At 48.8% G+C, this 22,600-nt stretch overlaps 1 protein-coding gene across 1 annotated transcript; it reads left to right on the forward strand.

The window, feature by feature from the left end:
• Positions 1-3,326: 3,326 nt before the first annotated feature.
• LOC103109177 (keratin, type II cytoskeletal 72) lies at positions 3,327-17,167 on the forward strand. The gene is made up of 9 exons (XM_007518216.2): positions 3,327-3,849; positions 7,013-7,227; positions 10,529-10,589; positions 10,910-11,005; positions 11,921-12,085; positions 12,756-12,881; positions 14,761-14,981; positions 15,829-15,863; positions 16,609-17,167. The coding sequence occupies exons 1-9, from the start codon at positions 3,388-3,390 to the stop codon at positions 16,803-16,805; spliced, it is 1,578 nt and encodes a 525-aa protein (XP_007518278.1). The 5' UTR covers positions 3,327-3,387; the 3' UTR covers positions 16,806-17,167.
• Positions 17,168-22,600: the final 5,433 nt, after the last annotated feature.

The following is a 22,600-nucleotide window of genomic DNA, read 5'->3' on the forward strand; positions in this document are numbered from 1 at the left end:
ATTGTTGTTATTGATGTCATTGTTGTTGGATAGAACAGAGAGAAATGGAGAGAGGAGGGGGAGACAGAGAGGGGGAAAGAAAGATACCTGCGGAGCTGCTTGACTACTTGTGGAGCGACCCCTGCAGGTGGGGAGCCTGGGGCTCGAACTGGGATCCTTACACTGGTCCCTGCTCCTTGAACCACGTGCATTTAACCTGCTGCTGGGCCCCCCATAATTTTATTTTTAATTTTGTGATTATAGTGGGTTACAAGATTATAGGATTATACCAGTCAAGTTCTGTGTCCCACCCTCCCATCCTCCCATCCTCCCATCCTCCAAGGATGGACACTGTAGTTTACACAAATCTTAGAAACGTTTGCTTGCTTCTGTTTTATTAATTTATTTATTGCAAATTCAAACTTGACTTAAAAATGTATATCCAGCATGGAATCCATTCCTACTACCACCCTCACATGCTATCTATTAATTTACCAAGAGCTAGAGCTTCAAGGCAGAAGAGACTTAGTTTACTTGACAACACACTGTTGAGCTCTGGTTCCAAAGGGCCACACTGCTCAGCCAGGCCAGCAATCTAGGGACTGTTCTCACCCAGAACTAATGGCAGAGGTGGTCACCAAGGCCCATGGTGACAGAGAAAACCACCATCAGACAGGGCAGGTACAATAAGAACATCTCAACAGGTCTCAGCCAACTTTTGATCTGCCCACATCCACACACATCTGGCTTGTCACCTGGATGTGTCACTGTCTCTTCCTTATCTGTTAAGAAGGGTGAGCCTGAGGCCTGGACCTTTCTGATCCATCCAGCCTTCCTGATTCATCCCTTCTTAGGGAGATAAGGTCATCTTACATGTTCTCTAACTCTGGGCAGGACTGGCTTGGTCCCAGAGGGTGGATGTCTCAGAGAGTGGATGTCTTAGAAATTTTGAGAGAGAGAGAGAGAGATTGAGATTCCAAAGTTTCCCATTGAAAGTCAAGGTTATACATGTTTCTCCTGCCTCAGTTTTAATATTGGATTGACCTTCTCGTGGTGCATCCCGTGAGGACCCATTCATTGGGGAAACTGACGATCCTTCCTAGCCGACTGAATCCACATGGATCCCAGTCACTTTCAAAGCCATTTAACTGACTACGGAAGAAGGGCAAACTCTAGAAGAAGAAGAAGAAGAAGAAGAAGAAGAAGAAGAAGAAGAAGAAGAAGAAGAAGAAGAAGAAGAAGAAGAGGAATCTATGAGGTCTAGAGAGGGAGAGGGAGAAGGGAGAGAGACAGAGAGAGAGAGAGGAGAGTTATCACTCTGCTCTGGGGATCAGACCTGGACACCAACCATCCTATGCTTTATGCTGAGTCACCACCCTGACCACTATTCTTTCAGTTTAAAATCCTTTCCTTACCTTGTGCTTTGGGGAAAAGACTAGTGAAAATTGTGGGGTGGATAGAGAGATCTCAGAAAATAGTGAAAAGCATAACCTTGGACTTCATCAGTGTCACCCAGCCCCACTGGCATTACCCTTGCCTCTCCAGAGGGAATGGATGATAGCTCTTCCTCTTGGACAGCACACAGAGCCCACGCTCTCCCCGAGTCAGGCCACCCCCGACTCTTCTATCTGTTCATCTCTGGTGGCGCCACCTTCATTGCTCACCAGGTCCCCATAGCCCTGCAACCCATGGGGTAAACAACTTGGCTGTCATGATGCTCTGTGATTGGTTGAGTGGTGGCTGGGTCAGTCAATTACCTTTAAGCACAATTTGGCCACCCTATGAAGGCCCCGAGGGCAGCTCAGACTCCAGGGTATCACAGGAGATGTAACAATGAATCTCAACGTAAGAACCAATCTGCCTCACAATCTTCTGCAATGCCCCTGCCCCCTCGGCTTTGCTGAGCACCAAGGGACAGGAAAGCATGGTCTAGAGGAACCTGCCAGTCGTAGGAAGTCTGAGAAATGAGTGATGAACTAGACAGATACACACACACTGTTTCTGGATGCCCAGGGAGCAATACAGAAAAGGGTGAGTTCTAAGGGAAAAGTGGAATTGAAGGTAACTTAAGTTGGGGAGAAGGAAATGGGATTAGTTGGAAGACAGGCACTCCTTTATTTACATGGAAACTGCTTTTAGAAATTCTAGGAATTCTTAGAAGTTCTAGAAATTGCTTTTACTCAGTCTGAGCAGTTTTCCTTGGCCCTTCTCAACCTGCCCCTAACTGTCACATTTTCATCCAGAATTAGAGCAAGTGTCTTTTTCTCCATTTAAAAAAAAATTTGTGATTAATAATGAGTTACAAGATTGCAAGTTTACAGTGTCTCGTTGCATATCACACCCACCACCAAAGTTCTGGATTCCCACCCTCCTTCCTCCCAAAGATAGCTTTAGAAACAGCTTTCTTGCTTCTGTCCCCCTCAGTTCCCCCCAGATCATATGTATCAGTTCTTTTGATTCCATATATGAGTGAAAACATCCAATAATTGTCATTCATCTCTTTATTTATTTCACAAAGCATAATCACCTCTAGTTCCATTTGTCTTGTCCAAAAAGACACAGTATCATCTTTTATTTTTTCCTAGCAAATGCCTTGATCAGGTATTCCTTTGATTATGTAAAGAGTTTTTTTTCTATTAAGGAGAAAAACAAGTATGACAGCTCAGGAAAGACCATCTTTCTACAGCCTTTCTGTGCCATTTCCTTGGCTTCTCTCCTCCTTCCAAGCCAGTATTCATACCATCCAAGGAGAAGCCTTGCAGGATCTGACCTAAAGTCACCCTCCAGCACCTGTGAGCAAAGTAACCACTGGCCTCACCTGTTACCATGATCTGCCTCTCCAGCAGCCAGAAGGAGAGTCCTTACAGAACTGTCTCTGCCCAGAAGCCCAGGGAAGCAGCAAGGATGACTCTACAATATTCTCTTGTTCATATCCTGCTGGAGCAGAACCAGCCTAGACATTCGCCCCCAACCCCCTCCTGCTGTCCTTCCTTGGCCGCTCGCCCCTCTCCAGCAAGGCCAGACTCACTGGAAGCTTCCATGGGTGATCTTGACAATGATAATCCCACTAATTGGAGGCCAGTGAGTGTAGATAAGGCGGCCAAATTATTATAATGCAGGAAGTTAGCGATGCAAATGCAGGGTTCTGGGCTATTTTATAGGGGTTTCTTGGAGGGGGGCGAATTCGGGGTGGAAAAGACACGTATCTCAGAGAGGAGCTGATAATTTCTAAAACAACCGCAAAGTGGCCCCATGCAGCCTGAAGATTGACCTGGACCTACAAATTAGGTTGACTCCTGTGGGCCCAGCCCCAGCCCCGAGCCCAGCTATTTAAGGGGTTGGTGTCAGGGCCGAACAGCCACTGCACCCCTCTCCCTCCTGCGCACCGCCCAGCAGCCTGTCTTAGCCATGAGTCGCCAGCTCCACCACTATCATGGCAGGGAGCGCCCGGGCTTCAGCGGCTGCTCGGCCATCATCTCGGGGCTGGTCAGCGGCAATTCAGCCTCCTTCCGGGCGGGAGTCAAGAGCACCACGGCCTTTGGCAGCAGGAGCCTGTTCAGCCTGGGGGGCGGCAGGCGCTTGGCCCTGAGCGCTGGGGCCGGGCGGGCCGGGGCCTTCGCGCTGGGTCACTGTGCAGGCGCGGGCGGTGGCCGAGTGGCCGGCTTCGTGGGCACAGTCTTCGGCAGCGCGGGGCTGGGGTCCACATGCCCCTCCGTGTGTCCGCCCGGCGGCATCCCTCAGGTCACTGTCAACAAGAGCCTCCTGGCTCCCCTCAACATGGAGCTGGACCCCGAGATCCAGAAGGTGCGCGCCCAGGAGCGGGAGCAGATCAAGGCTCTGAACAACAAGTTTGCCTCCTTCATCGACAAGGTGGGTCCTCCAGCATCCGCCTGTCTGTCCAGCGGGACCAGGGGACAGGCTGTGTTTCTCCTGCCCCCTCCCCCCAGGCAGCCATGTGAGAACTTAGTTGGCTACAGGGCCATTCGGCAAGAACGTTCAATGTTGTGTGCATTGGGTGTTTAGGGGAAGGTACCCAGAAATGGAGTGAAAGGGAAGATATCCTCTTGGAGCTTCCTTTCCTAGTCTGCAAACTGGGCACAAATGTGGCTCCTACTGGGAGGGTGGTGCCAAGGATAAGTTTGAGATTTACTAAGAGTCCAGGAGCTGGGTGGTGGCACACCTGGTTAAGCGCATATGTTACCATGTATAAGCACCTGGGTTCAAGCCCCCAGTCCCACCTGCAGGGGGAAAGCTTCAAGAGAGGTAAAGCAATGGTGCAGGTGTCTCTCTCCCTCTCTGTCTTTCCCTTTCTTTTCAATTTTTCTCTGTCCTCTCAAATAAGAGGAGAAACAAAGCAGGGTGGGGTGGGGAAGTCTTCTAGAAGTGGTAGATTTGTCATGCAGGCACTGGGCCCCAGCCATAACCATGGTGGAAAAAAAAAAAAGAAAGTCAAGAACACTCTTATAAGGCACACAGCACTCACATAGGGAGCTTCCTGTCTGGGACAGGCCCTGGGAAGGAAGGAACATGTCAGTGGCAGGGCAGATGCAACAGGACTGAGAGGGCTCTCAATGTCAGACAAGCAGATGGTGACACGGAGAGACTCTAAAGGGACACAGGACAGGATGCTTAGTGAATGGAGAAGGGGAAAAATAATTTCTTTTATCTGATAGAATAGAGAGAAATTAAGAGGGGGAGGGGGAGAGAGAGAAAAAGAAAAGAAAAAAATAGAGAGAGGGCATGAGAGAGAGACTTGCGCCATTGCTTCACCACTTGGGAAAATTCCTCTTTACAGGTGGGGACCTGGGGCTTGAACACATGTCCTTGTGCATGATAGCACGTGCTTTACCAGGTGTGCCACTGCCCAGCCCCCTTAAGAAGAAAGTGGAAGGCAGGATGTGGAGCAGGGATGTGAGTCAGGGAGGCTTCTGGAGGGGGTGAAGACAAAGGACCAGAGAATTGAAGGTTGAGGCTGCAGGGCCATTGGCAGGGCATGCACAATGGTGTGGACATTGACTATTTAGGGGAAGGTACTCAGAAGCAGAGAGAGGGAAGACAGCCCTGGGAAACCAGGATATCTATTTCAGTGAATGAGGAGGAAATAAGAAACATACTTCTCTTATCTACCTGGGACAGAAAGTCCAGACTGTGAATGCCAAGGGACACAAACAATGGTGCCTGGTGCTGCTCCAAGCAGTTCTCATTTTCAACATACAGCCCATGATTCTACCGATTCTACCATGATTCTGTCCAGCGGAGGATGACACTCAGAGAGAGGGGCCAGTTAGACAGTGGAGGAGGAGAGGTGATAGGAGGGGAGAAGGCAGGAGCGGAAGAAGTATCTGCTGTCCCAGAGGCCAGAGAGTCAGCTACCCTTGTCTAAGTGTGTGTCCCTCAAACAGAGGTGAGAAGGAGACTGCACGCCACCTGAAGTTATTTAGTCCCCAGATGTGAATTCTCTGGTCAGTTGTGAAAGAACTCGTATAAAGATGTGATGAACCACAATGGGAAGACTCAAACAAACTAAGAGTAATGTGGCTTAACTTATTTTATTTTTTTTAAAGATTTATTTGTCATTTATTTATTTAGTTAGTTACTGGATGCAGACAGAGATTTAGAGAGATGAGGGAGACAGAGGGGAAGAGAAAGAGAGACACCTGCAGCACTGCTTCACCACTCATGAAGCTTGGGATCTTCAAGCTGCAGGTGGGGATCAGGGGCTTGAACCTGGATCCTTGTGCATAGTAATATGTGCGATCAACCAAGTGCACCACACCCAGCCCTGAGCACCTAGTTTACACACGGAAAAGAATACTCTAGCTACCAGAGTGACTTTCTTTCTTTTTTTTTTCTTCCTATTCCTTTTTTTTTTTTTTAATTTCTGTATTGAGGAATTAATGTTTTACATTCGACAGTAAATACAATAGTTTTTACATGCATAACATTTTCCATTTTTCCATATAACAATACAACCCCCACTAGGTCCTCTGTCATCCTTCTTGGATCTGTATCCCCCCCACCCCACCCCAGAGTCTTTTACTTTGGCGCAATATGCCAATTCCAGTTCAGGTTCTACTTGTGTTTTCTCTTCTGATCTTGTTTTTCAACTTCTGCCTGAGAGTGAGATCATCCCATTTTCATCCTTCTGTTTCTGACTTATTTCACTTAACATGGTTTTTTCAAGGTCCATCCAAGATCAGCTGAAAACAATGAAGTCACCATTTTTAATAGCTGAGTAGTATTCCATTGTGTGTATATACCACAACTTGCTCAGCCACTCATCTGTTGTTGGACACCTGGGTTGCTTCTAGGTTTTGGCTATTACAAATTGTGCTGCTAAGAACATAAGTACACAGATCTTTTTGGATGGGTGTGTTGGGTTCCTTAGGATCTATCCCCAGGAGAGGAATTGCAGGATCATAGGGTAGGTCCATTTCTAGCCTTCTGAGAGTTCTCCAGACTGTTCTCCACAGAGGTTGGACCAATTTACATTCCCACCAGCAGTGCAGGAGGGTTCCTTGGACCCCATACCTCTCCAGCATTTGCTGCTGTTATGCTGCTGTTACCTTTTCTTATGTATGTCATTCTCACAGGGGTGAAGTGGTATCTCATTGTTGTCTTTATTTGCATTTCAGAGTGACTTTCTAGCACATCCCTATTCCCTATCTCTGTTTTCTCACACTCCCCATTCCTGCTTTCTGATAACCCAGCATTATAACAACAAAAGAAGCTGCCTCAATGGGGTGTTGGTTCATGATGGAAGGCAGAGCACTGCTTAAGACTGCTCCCCAACTTCCTTCAGACTGGGTCTTGTTTCTTGCCTTGGAGAGCCAGATGGACATGCCTCCTTGAATAAATCCACTCTCTGGAGAACCTTGCTCTTTCCTGTCTTCCCGCCCTTTGTCCTTCCCTCCCTCCCCTCTCTCCCCCCTTTCCTTCCCTCCTTCACAGGATGATTGCCTTTGAATTCTGGGCCCCTGTCCTGAGAGCCAGTAGCACAGAGATCTGGGCTATGACTGCCTCTGGCTTGCAGGTGCGCTTCCTGGAGCAGCAGAACCAGGTGCTGGAGACCAAGTGGAATCTGCTGAAGCAGCTGGAGCTGAACAACAGTAGGAAGACACTGGAGCCCATCTACGAGGGTTTCATCAGCGCCCTTCGCAAGCAGCTGGAGACACACTCGGGGGACAGGGTGCGGCTGGACTCAGAGCTGAGGAACATGCAGGACATGGTGGAGGACTATAAGAAGAGGTGAGTGGAGCTGCTGCGGCACCACTGCTGGAGGAGGGCTTGGTTGCAGATGAAGCCTCACTGGAGCTGCCACAAATGTGGCTTCTTAGATCATTTGCTGACACCAGCACTACTTTCTTTTCCATTTGGCAGGGAGAGAGATTCAGATGGGATAAGACTCAGCAAGAGAGAAGAACTACCTGCACATGGGTTCCAAGATGCCTGGCGTATGGCATGCACAAAGGGGGATGTGCCTAGTGGTGGTTCACCTGGTAGAGCACACACACGTATGAGGACCCAGGTTCAAGCCCCCAGAGCCCACCTGCAGGGGGAAAGCTTCATGAGCAGTGGAGTCATCCTACAGGTGTCTCTTTCTCTCTTTCTGCCTCTTTCCTTTTCATCCTATATCCCCAAAAATGGCTGACAGAAATAGTGGAGGTGTGCAGGTACTGAGCCCCAGCAATAATGCTGGTAGAAAATATAAATAAATAAATAAAGCAGTGCTAGGTATTGGACCCAGGGATCCATGTATATAAAGTATATGCTCTACTTCTGAGCCATCTCTCTGGTTCAGTTGTATTATTATTATTATTATTATTATTATTATTATTTTATCAGAGAGAAAGGACTCAACTCCTTTCTGTTGAATGTAAAAATGACTTGATTTGCAAAAAGGATATGTCTCCTAGTCAGTGAAATCATTTACCTTCCAAATCTCTGCGTAGGTCTGGGAGGTGGCACAATGGCTAAAGCTTGAGCATGAAGTCCAGAGTTCAATCCCTGACAGCACATGTACCACCAAATCTCTGGGTAGTCTTTCAAAACAGCCTTCCTTGGACTGAACAAATGAGCACTGCTTATGCAATGCACTGCTGAACTGAGAGCATGTTTAACTCCCTAGACCAGAAAAGTCTGGGGAAATAAAACCCTTGCCATCAATACACCTTTGCCGTATCTTTAATTTTAAAGATGCGGTTTACCCTACTTAAAATTATTTATTTTCACTACACACACACACACACACTCACAAACATGTACCAGAACACTGCTTAATTCCAGCATATGGTCATGCCAGGGACTGAACTTGGAACCTCTGGGACCTCAAGTGTGCAAACTTGATGTGCCAGCACTGCAAAATCCTTCCAGCCCTTTAACATTTAGTAAGCACGTCTGCACACATAGTAAGCACCTCTACACACGTAGTAAGCACGTCTACACACGTACTAAGCATGTCTACACATGTAGTAAGCACATCTACACATCTAGTAAGCACATCTAGACACATAGTAAGCATGTCTACACACATAGTAAGCATGTCTACACGCACGTCTACACACATAGTAAGTACATCTACACACATAGTAAGCACGTCTACACGCATAATAAGCATGTCTACACACATAGTAAGCATGAGCTACAGATCTTGCTCATTCAATTTAGAGAAAAATCTACCAAATCAGTAGCTTAATTGGAAAAATCAGCTTTCATTGTTAAACCAGAAGAAAATAAAATAGCTGTTTCTATTACAAACGGTATGACTATATTTTTCAATCAAATAAAATCAAATACAATTTGGGAACTTTTATAAAAATCCACATAGTGGGGGCTGGGTGGTAGTGCAGCGGGTTAAGTGTACATGGTGTGAAGCACAGGGACCAGCATAAGGATCCTGGTTTGATCCCCAGCTCCCCACCTACAGGGGGAATCACTTCACAAGTGGTGAAGCAGGTCTGCTGGTGTCTGTCTTTCTCTACCCCTCTCTGTCTTCCCATACTCTCTCGATTTCTCTCTGTCCTATCCAACAACAATTACAGCAGAAACAACAATAACAATAGCAATAACAACAATAAACAACAAGGGCAACAAGAGGGGAAAATGGCCTCCAGGAGCAGTGGATTCATAGTGCAGGCACCAAGCTCCAGCAATAACCCTGGAGGCAAAAAAAAAAAAGTCCACATAGTAATCAGCTAAGAAATATATCTTGTATATTATTGAAATTTTAAATTCAAGATTGAGATAATGTATATTTAATGTAATCAATATACCTACCCAGGCTATAAAACAAGATAAATCTATATGCATTCCTCATGGTTTAACTTTTAATTCTAGTGTTTTTTAAGGTTGTAAGTAATTTATAAAACGCTAAAGTGTACTGATTTGCCTTATACTTGTGTACATGTGTGTAATAAACTGTGAGGTTTCCTTTCTAGAAGTAAATAGTGAAAAATTAGCTATGACAAATTAATATCAACTTTGATAACCACCATGATCTAGCTTTTCTATTATTTTACTAAAGATAAATTAGTATATATAAAACTTAATTTGTATAACTAGTGCATGCTGTGATTTATGTTCATAGAACAAAGACAAGATTGAAACTCTTATAATATGCAGGATTGATTGCAACAGAAACAGCTATTTCATAATATAATTGGATAAAATATTTTCAATTATTCTTTAGTCATGCACATAGAATCATAGATAATCATACAAGCTGTGTAAGTAGAAATATCTGACAGCTTTGTAAAAATGTTCCAGTTACACATTGAATAACGTACTTCAATAATTTCACTACTTCAGAAATTAGGAGTGTTTTTTATTGGGGCAGGGGGTAGTGATGGGCCTAAGGAAGGGGTAGAAAGCTAAAAAGAATAGTTTACGGTAATAGTATCAAACACTTTAAATAAAATGATCAAAACTCTTATCTCCCTAATATTCAATATATTTATTATTATTATTATTATTATTATTATTATTATTATTATTATTATTATTATTATTAGTTTTACCAGAGCACTGCTCAACTCTGGCTTATGGTGGTGTAGGGGATTAGACCTGGGACTTTAGAGCCTCAGGCAGGAGAGTCTGTTTGCAGAACCATTATGCTGTCTACACCCACTATTATCCAATATATCTCTATTCAGAGCATATCAGCCCCACCCACATGGTTGATTTCTAAAGTCATGTTTTACCTGGAACAGAAATATGTGTAGGGGGCAGGTGTTATGCACATCTGGAAGGTAAGTGGCCTCCTGTTTAGTGGCCCGGGAGGTCTGTGCACCTTGGGCTAGGGCATCACATTGAAGCAAAATGGTGTGCCCTTCACATGGGAGGGTGTGGTTGTGAAAGGCAGACAGCTATGAGCTAAGGGGCTGGAAATAGTTTCCTTTCCACCTATCCTTGTTAGCCTCACTTTAGAAAGACTGCACATCCTAGTCTCTAGACCACCACCAGGAATCTCTCGGCACAGAATTGCTCACTCACCACCTGGGGGAATGTTTGCAGAACTGAACAGCTATGCCCTTCCTCTTGCTCCCTGCAGGTATGAGGTGGAGATTAATAGACGCACAGCTGCTGAGAATGAGTTTGTGGTGCTCAAGAAGGTGAGGGGGGACCGGGAGAAGGCAGCAGGCTCCCTGAGCACCTGACAGTGTTGTTGGAGGCCGAGGCTGGGAGCCTAATTTCCTACCTGCTGATCATGCAGGTGGCTCTCAGAATCTGTGGGCTCAAAAGCCAGTCCCCTGCTGCCCTGCTGGAGCAGCCATATTGCAGCAAGTAGGTGGGCTGCTCCTGGGAATGAAGTCGAGTTTGAGAAGCAGGGGATGGGACTGATGGGGTGGGGGTCAGAGCAGGGGATCTGAGGTGCCTCATGCTTGTGAGGGAGGGGAAGTGAGGGCATCCAGCTCCTTTCTGTGTCTTCCAGGATGTGGATGCTGCCTACATGAACAAGGTTGAGCTCCAGGCCAAGGTGGACTCCTTGACGGACGAGATCAAATTCTACAAACGCCTCTATGAGGGGGTAAGGAGCTCGCTGACATGTTGTGTGTGGCCTGCTTGTCTCAGGAGGGTGCAGGTAGAACAAATGCTGGCAGAGGAGCCTTTCATCTCAGTGTGGCCGCTGTTCCCCCAAGCCCAGCCAGCTCTGTGCTTAGTACTGAGGTGGCAGAGAAGCAGGGCTTCCCAGCTCTGAGGCATCCTCCTCTGCCTAGGAGGGAAGACAGTATGCAGGCAAGCTTTAGAAAGAAGGACTGGTGATGATTCTGTTGGAGAGCTTTTATGTTTTCATTTATTTATTTATTATTTTTTAAGTACTAGAGAGGTTTTTTTTTAAAAAAATTTAAATTGTAATTATTTATTGGATAAAGACAGCCAGAAATCAAGAGGGGAGTGGGAGATAGAAAAGGAAAGAGACAGAATCATCTGCTGCACTTGCTTCACCACTTGTGAAGCTCTCCCCCCTACAGGTGGGGACCAGGGGCTTAAACCTGGGTCCTTGCACACTATAATGTGAGTGCTTAACCAGGTGTGCCACTGCCTGGCCCTGCCACGGAGCTCATTCGGGGTGAAAGTTAGGGCATGATGCTCTTGCTGGAAGGAACCAGAACAAATAAGAACTGTGCTGTAGTTTGGGGTCCTGGGGAATGGGACTCTGGGGCTTGGGGTGGGAGAGGGAAGCTCAGACTTGCTTCTATGGTGAAGGCGGTTATTGCTTCAGAGAGAATGGGGACAGTCCCAACAAGAGCAACTAAGAGGACAGGCCACACCAGGACTAAAAGGTCAGCATGGTCATCTGACCCCTGGCAGGAGTCAGCACTGGGGAACTGCTGGAGGCAGGGCTCACATGGCCGAGAAAAGCAGCAAAGGGGCAGCCCAGGAGACAACACCCTTTTCTCAGGGACTCTTTGACTGACTCCACTCCCCTAATCCCCCTCAGGAGATCACTCAGCTCCAGTCCCACATCAGTGACACTTCTGTCATCCTGTCCATGGATAACAACCGGGACCTTGACCTGGACGGTATCATCACTGAGGTGCGCGCCCAGTATGAAGATATCGCTCTGAAGAGCAAGGCCGAGGCAGAGTCCCTGTATCAGACCAAGGTGAGCAGATGCCTGCAGTGCAGAGCTTGGCAACTGCCACTGCCCCCTCATGCATGTACATGCTCCTGTACACCTGCTTGTGGGCCTGTGTGTGCATTTGGGCTGGCTGAGGCCCTTGTCTTGAAGTGAAAGACGCTGTGGCAATGCCTTCCTGTGGTTTGGGGACTTCTTCTAGACTTTGAACATGTTGGGGGGCACATATAGGGCTTAATCCCCCCACTCCCCACCATAGCCCTGCCCTCAGCAGAGGTCTCCCAGTCACAGGCCTGACACAGTATCTATGAGTATTGACACAGTATCTATGAGTATTGACACAGTATCTATGAGTATTGACACAGTATCTATGAGTAATCCACGTGTCACCACTTTCCCTCTTGTTTCCAACTTTGTCCATGAGGCCTGAACTGTCAAACTCCATAAGATTTGACTCTTGAGAGCCCAAGGAGCCTATGGAAACAGGGAATGGCCCTCTACTCTGGGAGGAAAGTTTTTCTTCCTCTCCCTCCCCTCCTTTCCCTCCCTCCCCTCCCTCTCCCTTCTGCCCCTCTTCCCTTGCACCTGCACTGCTGGGCTGAGGGGAATGATCCTGGAGCTCCCCAGTGCTGCACGCCCACTCGAGAGGAATTCCTCACTGTCTGGCAACCCATCTCCCCCTCATCCTCAACCTTAGATCCAGGAGCTGCAGCTCATGGCTGGCCGGCACGGAGATGACCTCAAATGCACCAAAGCTGAGATCTCAGAGATCAACCGGTTGATCCAAAGGATCCACTCAGAGATAGGGAATGTGAAGAAACAGGTGGGTGCTGTCAAAGCCATCAGCCATCAGAGCTGACTGAGCCCCAGTTGCTACTATAGCCTCATAAGCTGAAAGAGCAAAGCACGTCCCTCCATGGGGTATTTCTAGTTTGGGAAGAGTCTGGGCCTGGCGAAAAGAGCGTTGATTCCATCCCCTATGGGAGCTGGGATGTGCAGAGACCTGGGTGAGGTTTTCTGCAGGAGGATAGGCTTCTTCTTCTAGCGTTTGCCCTTCTTCCGTAGCTAGTCAACAGTGTCAGGTTGAGCCTGATGTCAAGTTTCGAGACCTCCTTTGAATCTGGAGAGGTGGCAGTCGTTGACTACGTGGGTCATAGTCTGTCTGGACTATGAACTGCAGGGGCAGTTCGGGTCGTCTCTGGCTCCCCAGCGATGGAACATAGCGGCGCACCAGCCATGGCCTGTTCGATAGCGATTGAGGAGGGCCCAATCATAACGTGCTAGGTCAAAGCCGGGTTGACGCTTGCAGGGGTCTGTGATGAGGTGTTTGTTCTTGACCTCAGCTGACTGCCAACTCTGTTTCCAAGAGTCTGGAACAGAGAAGTTCAGTGTAGGCGTAGGAGACCAGATTGGATGACGAGACGTCAAGCGTTGGACAGGGTGGGCGAAGATATCCGTGTATATTGGCAGGTCCGGTCGAGCGTAGACGTGGGAAATGAACTTAGATGATGCGCATCATCTAAGGCTATAATGGAGCAGCAGAAAGGACCAGGAAGATGCTAGCAAGGGTGGTGGCTCTGGGGGTTGGGCAGTGGCTCACCCGGTTAAGTGCACATGTCACCACATGTTGGGTCCCTACCAGGGATTGAGCCCCTGCTCCCCACCTTCACAGGCAGTGAAACAGGTCTGTAGGTCTCTCTCTGTCTCCTCATCTCTCAATTTCTCTCTGTCTTGTCAAATAAAATTGAAAGAAAAAAATTTTTAAAAAAAGCAAAAGAATGGTTGCTGGGAGCAGTGGACTCTTAGTGCATGCACAGATTCCCAGCTATAGCCCTAGTGGCAATGAATAATAATAAAATAATAATAATAATGATATAGCAAAGAAAGAGCAATGACTCCACGGTGTGTGGCAAGGAGGAGAGTCACCTGCTCCCTGGGCAGCTGGGCCTCACTGCAGGTGGCAGGAACACACAGTAGGAGGGGTGGATTCTGGGTGGCTTCAAAGCCAGGCAGTGGAGGGGAGTTTGCACACTGTAATAAGAGGGAGCTCTCTGGAGGCTTCATGAAGTGGGTCTATGCTATAGAATGAGGACCAGGTAGCTGGTCTGAGGAAAGGTAGAGCCTGTTGACTGCACATTTTATTGTAGCGACTTTACCAGCCACCACTTTCCCCCATGATCTGGAGGATCACACAGGACAATCTGCACACTGTGAGGCAGAGGGAAGGCCTGATATTCTTCAGGGTTAGCATAGAGCCTATAGCCAGACCAGGGAAATAGCTCAGCCAGTGGGATCACGCTCAGCGCCATCTAATGCCAGAGCTGAGCAGTGCTCTCATCTCTTTCTCTTCCCTTCCTCTTATTCCCCCTCATAATAAATAGATCTTGAATAAAGATCACCGCATCACTGGCATCACAGACCAGGAGGGAGAGATCATGGCTCACAGGCCCAGGCACCTCCTCAGTGCCCTGGCAGTCCCCCTCCCCCACAGAAAGGACACTACGTCATCACTTACCAAAGCCTGGGCTGGTGTGCACTGTGCCTGGACATGGGGAAGGACTGAGCCACCTCTCCTGATGTCCAAGGGTGGAGAAACCAGGAGGACCTCACAACAGTTATGAACAGTCCAGAGAGGTTGTCGGCACAGCACCTCGGAACTGTGCTCTGACGGCATCCGTGCCTGGAATCCTTTCTCCCTTCAGTGCTCCAACCTGGAGATGGCCATCGCTGACGCTGAGCAGCGAGGGGACTGCGCCCTGAAGGACGCCCGGGCCAAGCTGGACGAGCTGGAGGGAGCCCTGCACCAGGCCAAGGATGAGCTGGCCCGGATGCTGCGTGAGCACCAGCAGCTCTTGACCGTGAAGCTGGCCCTGGACATCGAGATCGCCACCTACAGGAAGCTGCTGGAGGGCGAGGAGAGCAGGTGGGGGCCAGGTGTCTGGCTGGAGAGGGTATCTCCTAAAGTAGAACGGAGACAGATAAGCTCTAGAACGGGTTCTGGTCGGGTCCCGCCAAAGTAAAGCTTTACAGAGAACAAATTTGAAGTAGTTTAGTCAGAAAGAGAGATTTTAGAGAGCAAGACGGACAGAATTGTAGTGATCTCACAGAGGCGACAGGAAAGGAAGTGTGAATGTCAGCAACATTTCAGACACAGCATTTAGGGTCCTCCGTGGTGTGTTCATAAGTGTGCGAGGGAGGGACAGGTGGCCCCTAAGGATCCTTTAAGTTCTGGTCCAGTGGGGATGAAACATCATATACTTTTTCCCCATTTTATTTGATAGGACAGAGAAATTGAGAGAGGAAGGAGGAGAGAGGAAGATAGATGCTTACAGATCCGCTTCACTGCTGGTGAAGTGTCCTTCTAGCAGGGGCTTGAACCCTAATGCTTGCAGGGGTCTTTGTGCTTTATACTATGTGTGTTTAACTAGGTGTGCCACCACTGGCCACCCAGAGGTCATGTCTGTCCCAGACTGCTGGCATAGCTAGAGGGAAGCAGAGGCATAATTATCCCTTTTTTTTTTTGGATAACCCATTTTGGGTAAGTCCACAGCTACATTGATGGGGAGCTGGCCTGGCCCTTGGAGCAGATGTCTCATCTTAGTTCTCTTCAGCTGGAGGGCTGCTGTTGGGGTGTGCAGGAAGGGGAGACACTGGGGTGGGCTGGGGGTGGCACCTTCTGAGAGAAGACACTGGTTCACAGAGGTGACACCCCGGACAGATGGAGTGATGGTTTGTTGAGAGTTAACCTACTTTTCCTCCTCCCTCTGCAGGATGTCTGGTGAATTCCCAAACTCTGTGAGCATCTGTAAGTATCTACAGAGCCTGCTTGTGCTCTGGGTCACCTGGTAGACCCCCAGGCCCTCAAATTCCCTGACACCAAGGAGAAGTCAGAATGGCAGAGAGTGTAGGGGGGAGGGGGCTAGGAAAGCACAAAGAGGGAGCTGGCGTCAGTGACTGAGGAAGCAGTAGATGGAGAAAAATAATCATATCATGAGAGAGGAATATACTCCCTAAAGAAAGATTGACTGATTTACAACAGTGTGGAATCCAAAAATCTACTGGAAGGGTGAAGCTTCACAATTACATTCTGTTCCTATTGGGCCAGACCAACACAAGGGCTGTAGATTGGAGTAAGAGGGATGGGGAGAGCTTGGTGAGAAAAGCTAGTGAGAAAAACAGATGTCTTAGAGTTGTAAGCCAGAGAGAGTGCAGGGAGGGGTTGTGTTAAAAGTGAGACAGGGCTACTCCCAGCAGCCCCTGGCTGCAGAGGCAACATCAGTAGACATGACCTCTCTTCATCTGATCCTGATGGAGTGGGATGGGGGGGAGATTCAAGTCAGTTAGTGACACAGTGATACGGACTATTTAGGAAGCTGGGGGCCAAGCACAGGAAAAATAATCAGTGCTGATCGATATCTCTCAGTGAGCGAAAAATACACCACAGAGAGACTCTGTCTCCTCCTGAAGCCACCACAGGGGAGAGACCTCAGATGTGGCCCAGAAGCTCCAGGAAGGCTGACGGGGCTGGGGTTTTCTCTCACCCCTTCCAGCTGTCATCAGCAACACTGGCACTGGGCCAGGAGGGGCCGGCTTCAGTGTGGGCTTCGGTGCCACCACCGCGAGCAGTTATAGCTACAAGCCTGCGGCAGCAGAAGTCAAGACCAAAGGCAGCTGTGGCAGTGAGTTCAAGGATCCCATTGCCAAGACCTCGGGCAGCAGCTGTGCCACCAAGAAGGGCCCCCGGTGATGGGCAGGCAGTGGTCAGCTCCGGAGACAGAAAGCTGCAGAGTCCGTCTGTCTCCTCCCCATCGCCACCCTCTCTGCCACAGGGATCCCTTTCTGAGCCAGGAAGTCTCTCTTAACCACAACCCCAGTCCCACCTCCCACCCTGAGGCCTTGAGCAGGGTGATGCTTGTTATAATCCACCCTGTTCCATCTTGGGGGGCCTCCTCCTTGGCTACCCCCAAATGTGGAGCCCAGGATGCCTTCCTACAGCCAGGCTCACACACCCCCCTTGTCTTTCTTGGGCCTTCGCAGCCAAGTGGAACCCGCTGCCCCCATTGGAATATTCCCAGTTCTCTGCTCCCCTGCAATAAACGGTGAACATCATTGGGTTCTCAGCACTGAATCTGTTGCCTAGGGTGAATATGGCTTCCTTATCCCCATCCAACTTTCCTTGGTCTAATTCTTGCCTGCCTCTGGATTCCTAGATCTGTGTCACCTGCCTTTCTTTGTCGCTAGTTGTGGCTTAGTGTCAGGCCCTGCCCTTGTGAAATAAGATTGATATAAACAAAACTGGGTGGGTGGGGGGTTTGCACACATGTCACACAAGGACTCAAGCCCCTAGTCCTCACATGCAGGGGGGAAGCTTCACCAGCAGTGGAGCAATTTCTGTGGGTATGTATCTTTCTGTCTCTTTGCCTTGCTATCTCTCTGTCTTCTTCCCTCTATCAAAAAAGGGGGGAGGCCTCAGGAATGGTGGAGTCATGTGAGCTAACCCACTGTTAACCCTGGTGACAAAAATAAAAAAGATATGAATGGACATTATCGAGTGTTTTCTGTGTGCCTATCCTGTCCTCAGCACTATCTCTTCCAAGCAATTTCTATCTAGAGACTCAGCTGGTTCTCCCAATAGCCCCACAGTATTATTTTAAGGTGCTCTGTAGTCCTGCACATCTCCTAAGGGCAGAGTGTGAGGCTCAGTGGGGTAAACTAATCCACCTACTGTCACACAGAAAATGGCAGAGCCGGGATGCTTATCACCTACCGCTATTTTCATTTGAGAGGAGACTTGAGACTCTGACAGGGGTTGTGGGAGTAATACAGTGTCTGGAATAAGTTTGCTGCCAACAGATGTTAGTGTTTGCTCATGGGGTGTCTGTGTTTGCTGGCTGTGTACTGGTTTGCAGTCAGTCTACAGCAGAACTGTGCCTGAGACCTGACTGAGATGGCTCAGGGTAGGACAGAGGACACTGGCTCCACTGAAGCACACTCCCATGCCATTAGATCTGCTCACTTGCAAGCAGGAAAAACCACTCCTCTGGTGCCTATATATTGTGCTTCCACTGCCCTCTGCCATCCATTCTGGGTACTGCATCTTCTGTCTTGGGCCCAGGAGGAGAGACCCGGTGCTCACTGCAGAGCTGTCAGCTAGAGGAGCTGCTGTTTTGCTCCCTGGCGTGTGCAGACTGGTCCCAGCCTCTGTATTGCCTGGGCCCTGGCTCCTTTTTCCTGCTCTTTCAGGAGGTAGGGGGATGGTGCTTCTGGCCAAGACTCGTTACTGCCCATCAGCAAAGTTGGGGTCTTCAGACAGCTCTCCAATGGGCTACTACTGACCTAAAGGTCCTGGGGGTGAGAGCCCCCCACCCCCCAGTGAAACTCTATCCTCACCTGCCCAGTAAGCAAACCCCTAAGCTGAGTGAAGAGCACCCTCTGAAATCCCTGCTCTCTCTTTTGCTCTCAGTTTCTCCTCTGCTACTCTGTTATGCAGTGCACGACCCAGGCATGGAGGCAGTGGCAAGGCACTGCACAGTAGAGGGGTAGAGAGGGATAACCTGACATGGCTTCCTGGAGGAGGCAAGAGTGACTGTTGGAGGCAGGGGCCATTTTGAAGACTTTTCAGGCCACATATGACGGCTGCTCCCATTTGAGCTTCCTTTGGCCATGTGCCTTTGACCTCTTCTTTCGGGACCTCTACCACTTCTCCACTTCCAGACTGACAGCTTTTTTAAAAAACTATTTTTTAACTTAATTTTATTTATTTATTGGATAGAGATAGTCAGAAATTGAGAGGTAAGGGCTTAATAGAAAGCTCTTGCGCGAGAGAGACACCTACAGCACTGCTTTATCACTTGCAAAGCTTTCCCTGCGCAGGTGGGGACTGGGGGTTTAAACCTGGGTCCTTGTGCACTGTAACAGGTACACCCAACCAGGTGTGCCACTGCTCGGCCCCAGACTGACAGTTTTTTGCAGGACACTCTGTTCCTGCTCCATAGCTGCTGCCAGCGCCACCCGGCCTGCTCAGCTGCCATGTCTCTGCAGGCCAATTTGCCTAGTCCTGCTCACTGGGCTCGTGACAAGTCTCCCCACCAGTCCTTCTCAGAAATGTCTCCCCACACCCTTCCTTCTTGCCTATGCACCCTGCACCAGTACTGAGTGCCCCCAAAGTCCTGGCTGCAAGAGCCTCTCCATTCCTGGTAGGCTGATGTTGTTGGAGGTGGTGCTTGGTGTCCACCAGCTCAGCCACAAGGAGCTTCCCTGGACTCAGCAGGTGACTCATGCCTTCTGCATGGCTAGGCCAATTGGAAATATCCTTCCTGTAGGTGTGGGTGCTCCGAGTTCAAGCCCCCACACCAGGCTTTGGGGCTTATCCTCCACGCAGAAGCAGTCCTGTCTCTCCATGGACGCCGTCTCTCCTAGCTCTCTTTCCCTAAACTTCCCACTTTTCATTTCCTTTTTTTTTTTTTTTTTAATGTATTTATTGATTGACAAGGGATGTTGAGAGAGAACTACAGCCTCGGCTGCGGCATAAGCCAGGAGCCCAGCAAATTCTTTCCCACTGCCTCTTGCTCCTTCTCCTTCTCTCTAAATGGTCTGCTTGGCCTTTTCTTCCCTTCTGCTTTTGACCTAAGGTGCCTGTGGCTACTCGGGCTCACAAACTCTCCTGTCTTCTATTCCCTCCCATCTGAACCCCTAAGCACAGCTCCCACCCCTCCCCATCCTCTCCCAGCTCAGGTACAGTGTGTACAGGGGGAAGAGGGTGGCCCTCCCAGTACACTGGTGCAGCACCCCCCCCTCCCAGGTCTGAATTCCCTGTTTGTTCTGGGCAGCCATGGCAACAGAGAGCTTGAGGTTTCTGATGACTGGATAATTACAGCCCACTGAGCTTGTTTGCTTTGGAAGCAGGCAAAGGAAGAAGTGGATCAAGCACCAAACCTTACAGCCAGGATCAGGAAATTAAGGCACTTCACCCAGCCTTTCTGTTGTCTTAAAAAAAAAAAAAGAAAAAAACACTACAATAAAGAGGGCTGGAAAAGTGGGCAGAGAATATTAGAGACACTTCTGTAAGTGACTAGGGGTGGTAGAGGGATCTGAGGCGAGGAGAAGGCCAACAGGACACGGGAGGCTGGTGGTGTTTTGAGAGGTGCATATGGAAGGAGAGCCAGTCCTCCCCGAGCAAGACAGCACTTGTCCTCACATACTTCCTGCCTCTGTGCTCTGGCCAGGGCTGGGTGGAGCTGTACAGAGGCCAGAGACTTTCATTTAGAGAGAAAAAAAGGGGGAAGCTATGGAGCACTTGATCCAAAGGGTGAGGGCTCTCTCTAGGTCTGTGGGCCTTGGGAGTTCGAGCAGAAGAGACAGGAAAGGACTTTGCTCAGCAGACAGCCCCTGGTGTGCCACAGGCCAAAGGCTGCTCAGCTGGAAGATGGGGCTAGTATGGAGCCCCTCCAGGCCAGGGGAAGGCTGGGGTCCCCATGGCACTGTGGGATGGGACTGTCACTGTCCCCAGGGGCTGAGAGAGGAAGAAGCAATTCAGCCAGCCTTGGAGAAGGCAAGACAGGGGATGGGGAGGCAGGGGATGAGGAGACAAGATGAGGTTCCCTTGGGGGGCTTCTGGGAAGAGGTGCCAGTGAAGAGAGTCTGTCTGAGATGCAAGCAGGCACCCAGGACTGTGGGAGAGCAGCACAGGGGTGCAGTGCAGGGGTGAGTGGGGGGGGACACTGAAGTGCAGTTTGCACCAGGCAAGTCTGCACCTGCTCAGAAACAAAGGTTGCCTTTTCTCGTTTGTTTTTGGGGCACCCTTTCCAGCTGGAACTAAGGCACTTTCAGACCCTGAAAGCATGTGATAAAATTGCTTGGATGTGTGATCTCTCTTTTGAGGGGTCCTTTCAACCCTCTCCTCTCCAGTTGCGCTGCAACAGAGAGGAAGGGCAGGAGACCAGTGCCAGAGTAGGGGGTGGGCAGGTGCTGGGCTCAGAAATACCAGGAATGAGGGAGACAGGGCCCTGACTCTAAGCCTCAGACTGCTGGACGCCCTCTGCCAGGCTCAGCAGACAGAGGCTCCCTCCCAGAGTCAGTCACACTAACACGGCACCAAGAAATGGGCATACTAAGAGCCAGGTGGTGGCACACCCCATTGAATGCACACATTACCATGAGCAATGACGCTGGCTCAAGCCCCTCAGTCTCCACATGCGGGGGGGGGGGAAGCTTCAGGAGTAGTGAAGCAGTGTTGCTGCTGTGTCTATCCTCTCTGTCTCTCCATCTTTCTCTCTTATGAAAAGCAAGGAACAAGAAAGAAAAGGAAGCTAGGCATGGTGGAGCCATACAGATACCAAGTTCTAGAAAGGAAACAAACAAAAACAAAAACAAAAAAACAAAAAAAAAAAGAAAGAAAGAAAGAAAGAAAAAAGAAAAATAAAAGAAATGGGCATTTTGACCCTGCTGACAGCTGTCTAGGGTTTCACTCAGCACGACACTTTGTCCCAGAGCAGGCAGTTACTAAGTAAGAGTGGAACTGATCTCAAATTGATGTCATCCAGTTACCTGGTTTCTGAATCATCTGGGGGATTCATGTTAACACTTGTATGTTGGAAGTAGGGGTGAGGGGTAGAGAGAAAAAGCAGTGAATTATCCGAGTATTTATTTTTTTCAGATTTGCAGAAACGTGTTCCCTACAAACTCCTGGAGGGTTTTAGTGCTCTGTGCTCTGCAGTGTGGTGACTGATACCAGGGTGATGGGCTGTCCAGATTTCCCAGAACTCTTTAGGTCTGCGGCTGAAGGTGCCAGGTCTTGGAGAAACCCCCTAGGAGAGCCGGTCTCCCCAACATGTAGCCTTGTCTGGGGCACCTTCTCTCATCTCCTGCACCTGGAACTGCCCCTTTGCTTTCTGACACAAATAATTGTGGTCACCTCCCCTTCCACATCCCCCTCCACCTTCCTAGTCATGTCCAGGGTCCCAGGGGGCAGCAGTGGGTCTGTCCCATGACCAGCAACAGCTCTTGGACTATTGGCTCAGAAGTCACAGAATTTCGTGCCAGGAAGGTGCAGGGTGCTGGGAGGGGAGTGCAGTGATTGATGGGGAAAACCTCATTGTTGTGAGTTTTCTAAACTTTGAATGAAAATGGAAAAACAGGCTATTTATAAACTGGTTCAAACAGGCTCAGAGCATTAAGCTTCTGCACAGAATTCATTTAAAAAAAGAAAAGAAAAGAAAAGAAAAAAGAAAAACCAGAGAACTCTGTTGTAGGACCCTAGCATCTCCAAGACGCTGTGCTTTGTCATCTGAGTCTCCTCACCCTAAATTTAGCTCAAGAATCCTTCAAGCTTCTTCCTCTCTCTATTCATGACTTCACTCTATAGAACACTGGTTCTTTTTTCTGTTAGTGATTTAACATTGATTTTAAAAGTTACAAGATAACAGGGGTACAAAAAATTACAGATAACAGGGTTTCATACTGTCCCCACCACCAGAATTCTGTATCCCCATTCCCTCCATTGTAAGGTGCAGCGTTTTTCTCAAGACTGTAGAAACAGGTTAA

This window comes from Erinaceus europaeus, chromosome 7 (genome assembly GCF_950295315.1).
Source record: "Erinaceus europaeus chromosome 7, mEriEur2.1, whole genome shotgun sequence".
Taxonomy (NCBI): Eukaryota; Metazoa; Chordata; class Mammalia; order Eulipotyphla; family Erinaceidae; genus Erinaceus; species Erinaceus europaeus.

Bases quoted from the DNA above. Each gene is read 5' to 3' on its own strand.
- LOC103109177 (XM_007518216.2), top strand. From the start codon at position 3,388: ATGAGTCGCCAGCTCCACCACTATCATGGCAGGGAGCGCCCGGGCTTC. The intron at 11,006-11,920 runs GTAAGGAGCTCG...AATCCCCCTCAG, and splicing joins ACAAACGCCTCTATGAGGGG to GAGATCACTCAGCTCCAGTC. The intron at 14,982-15,828 runs GTGGGGGCCAGG...CTCCCTCTGCAG, and splicing joins CTGGAGGGCGAGGAGAGCAG to GATGTCTGGTGAATTCCCAA.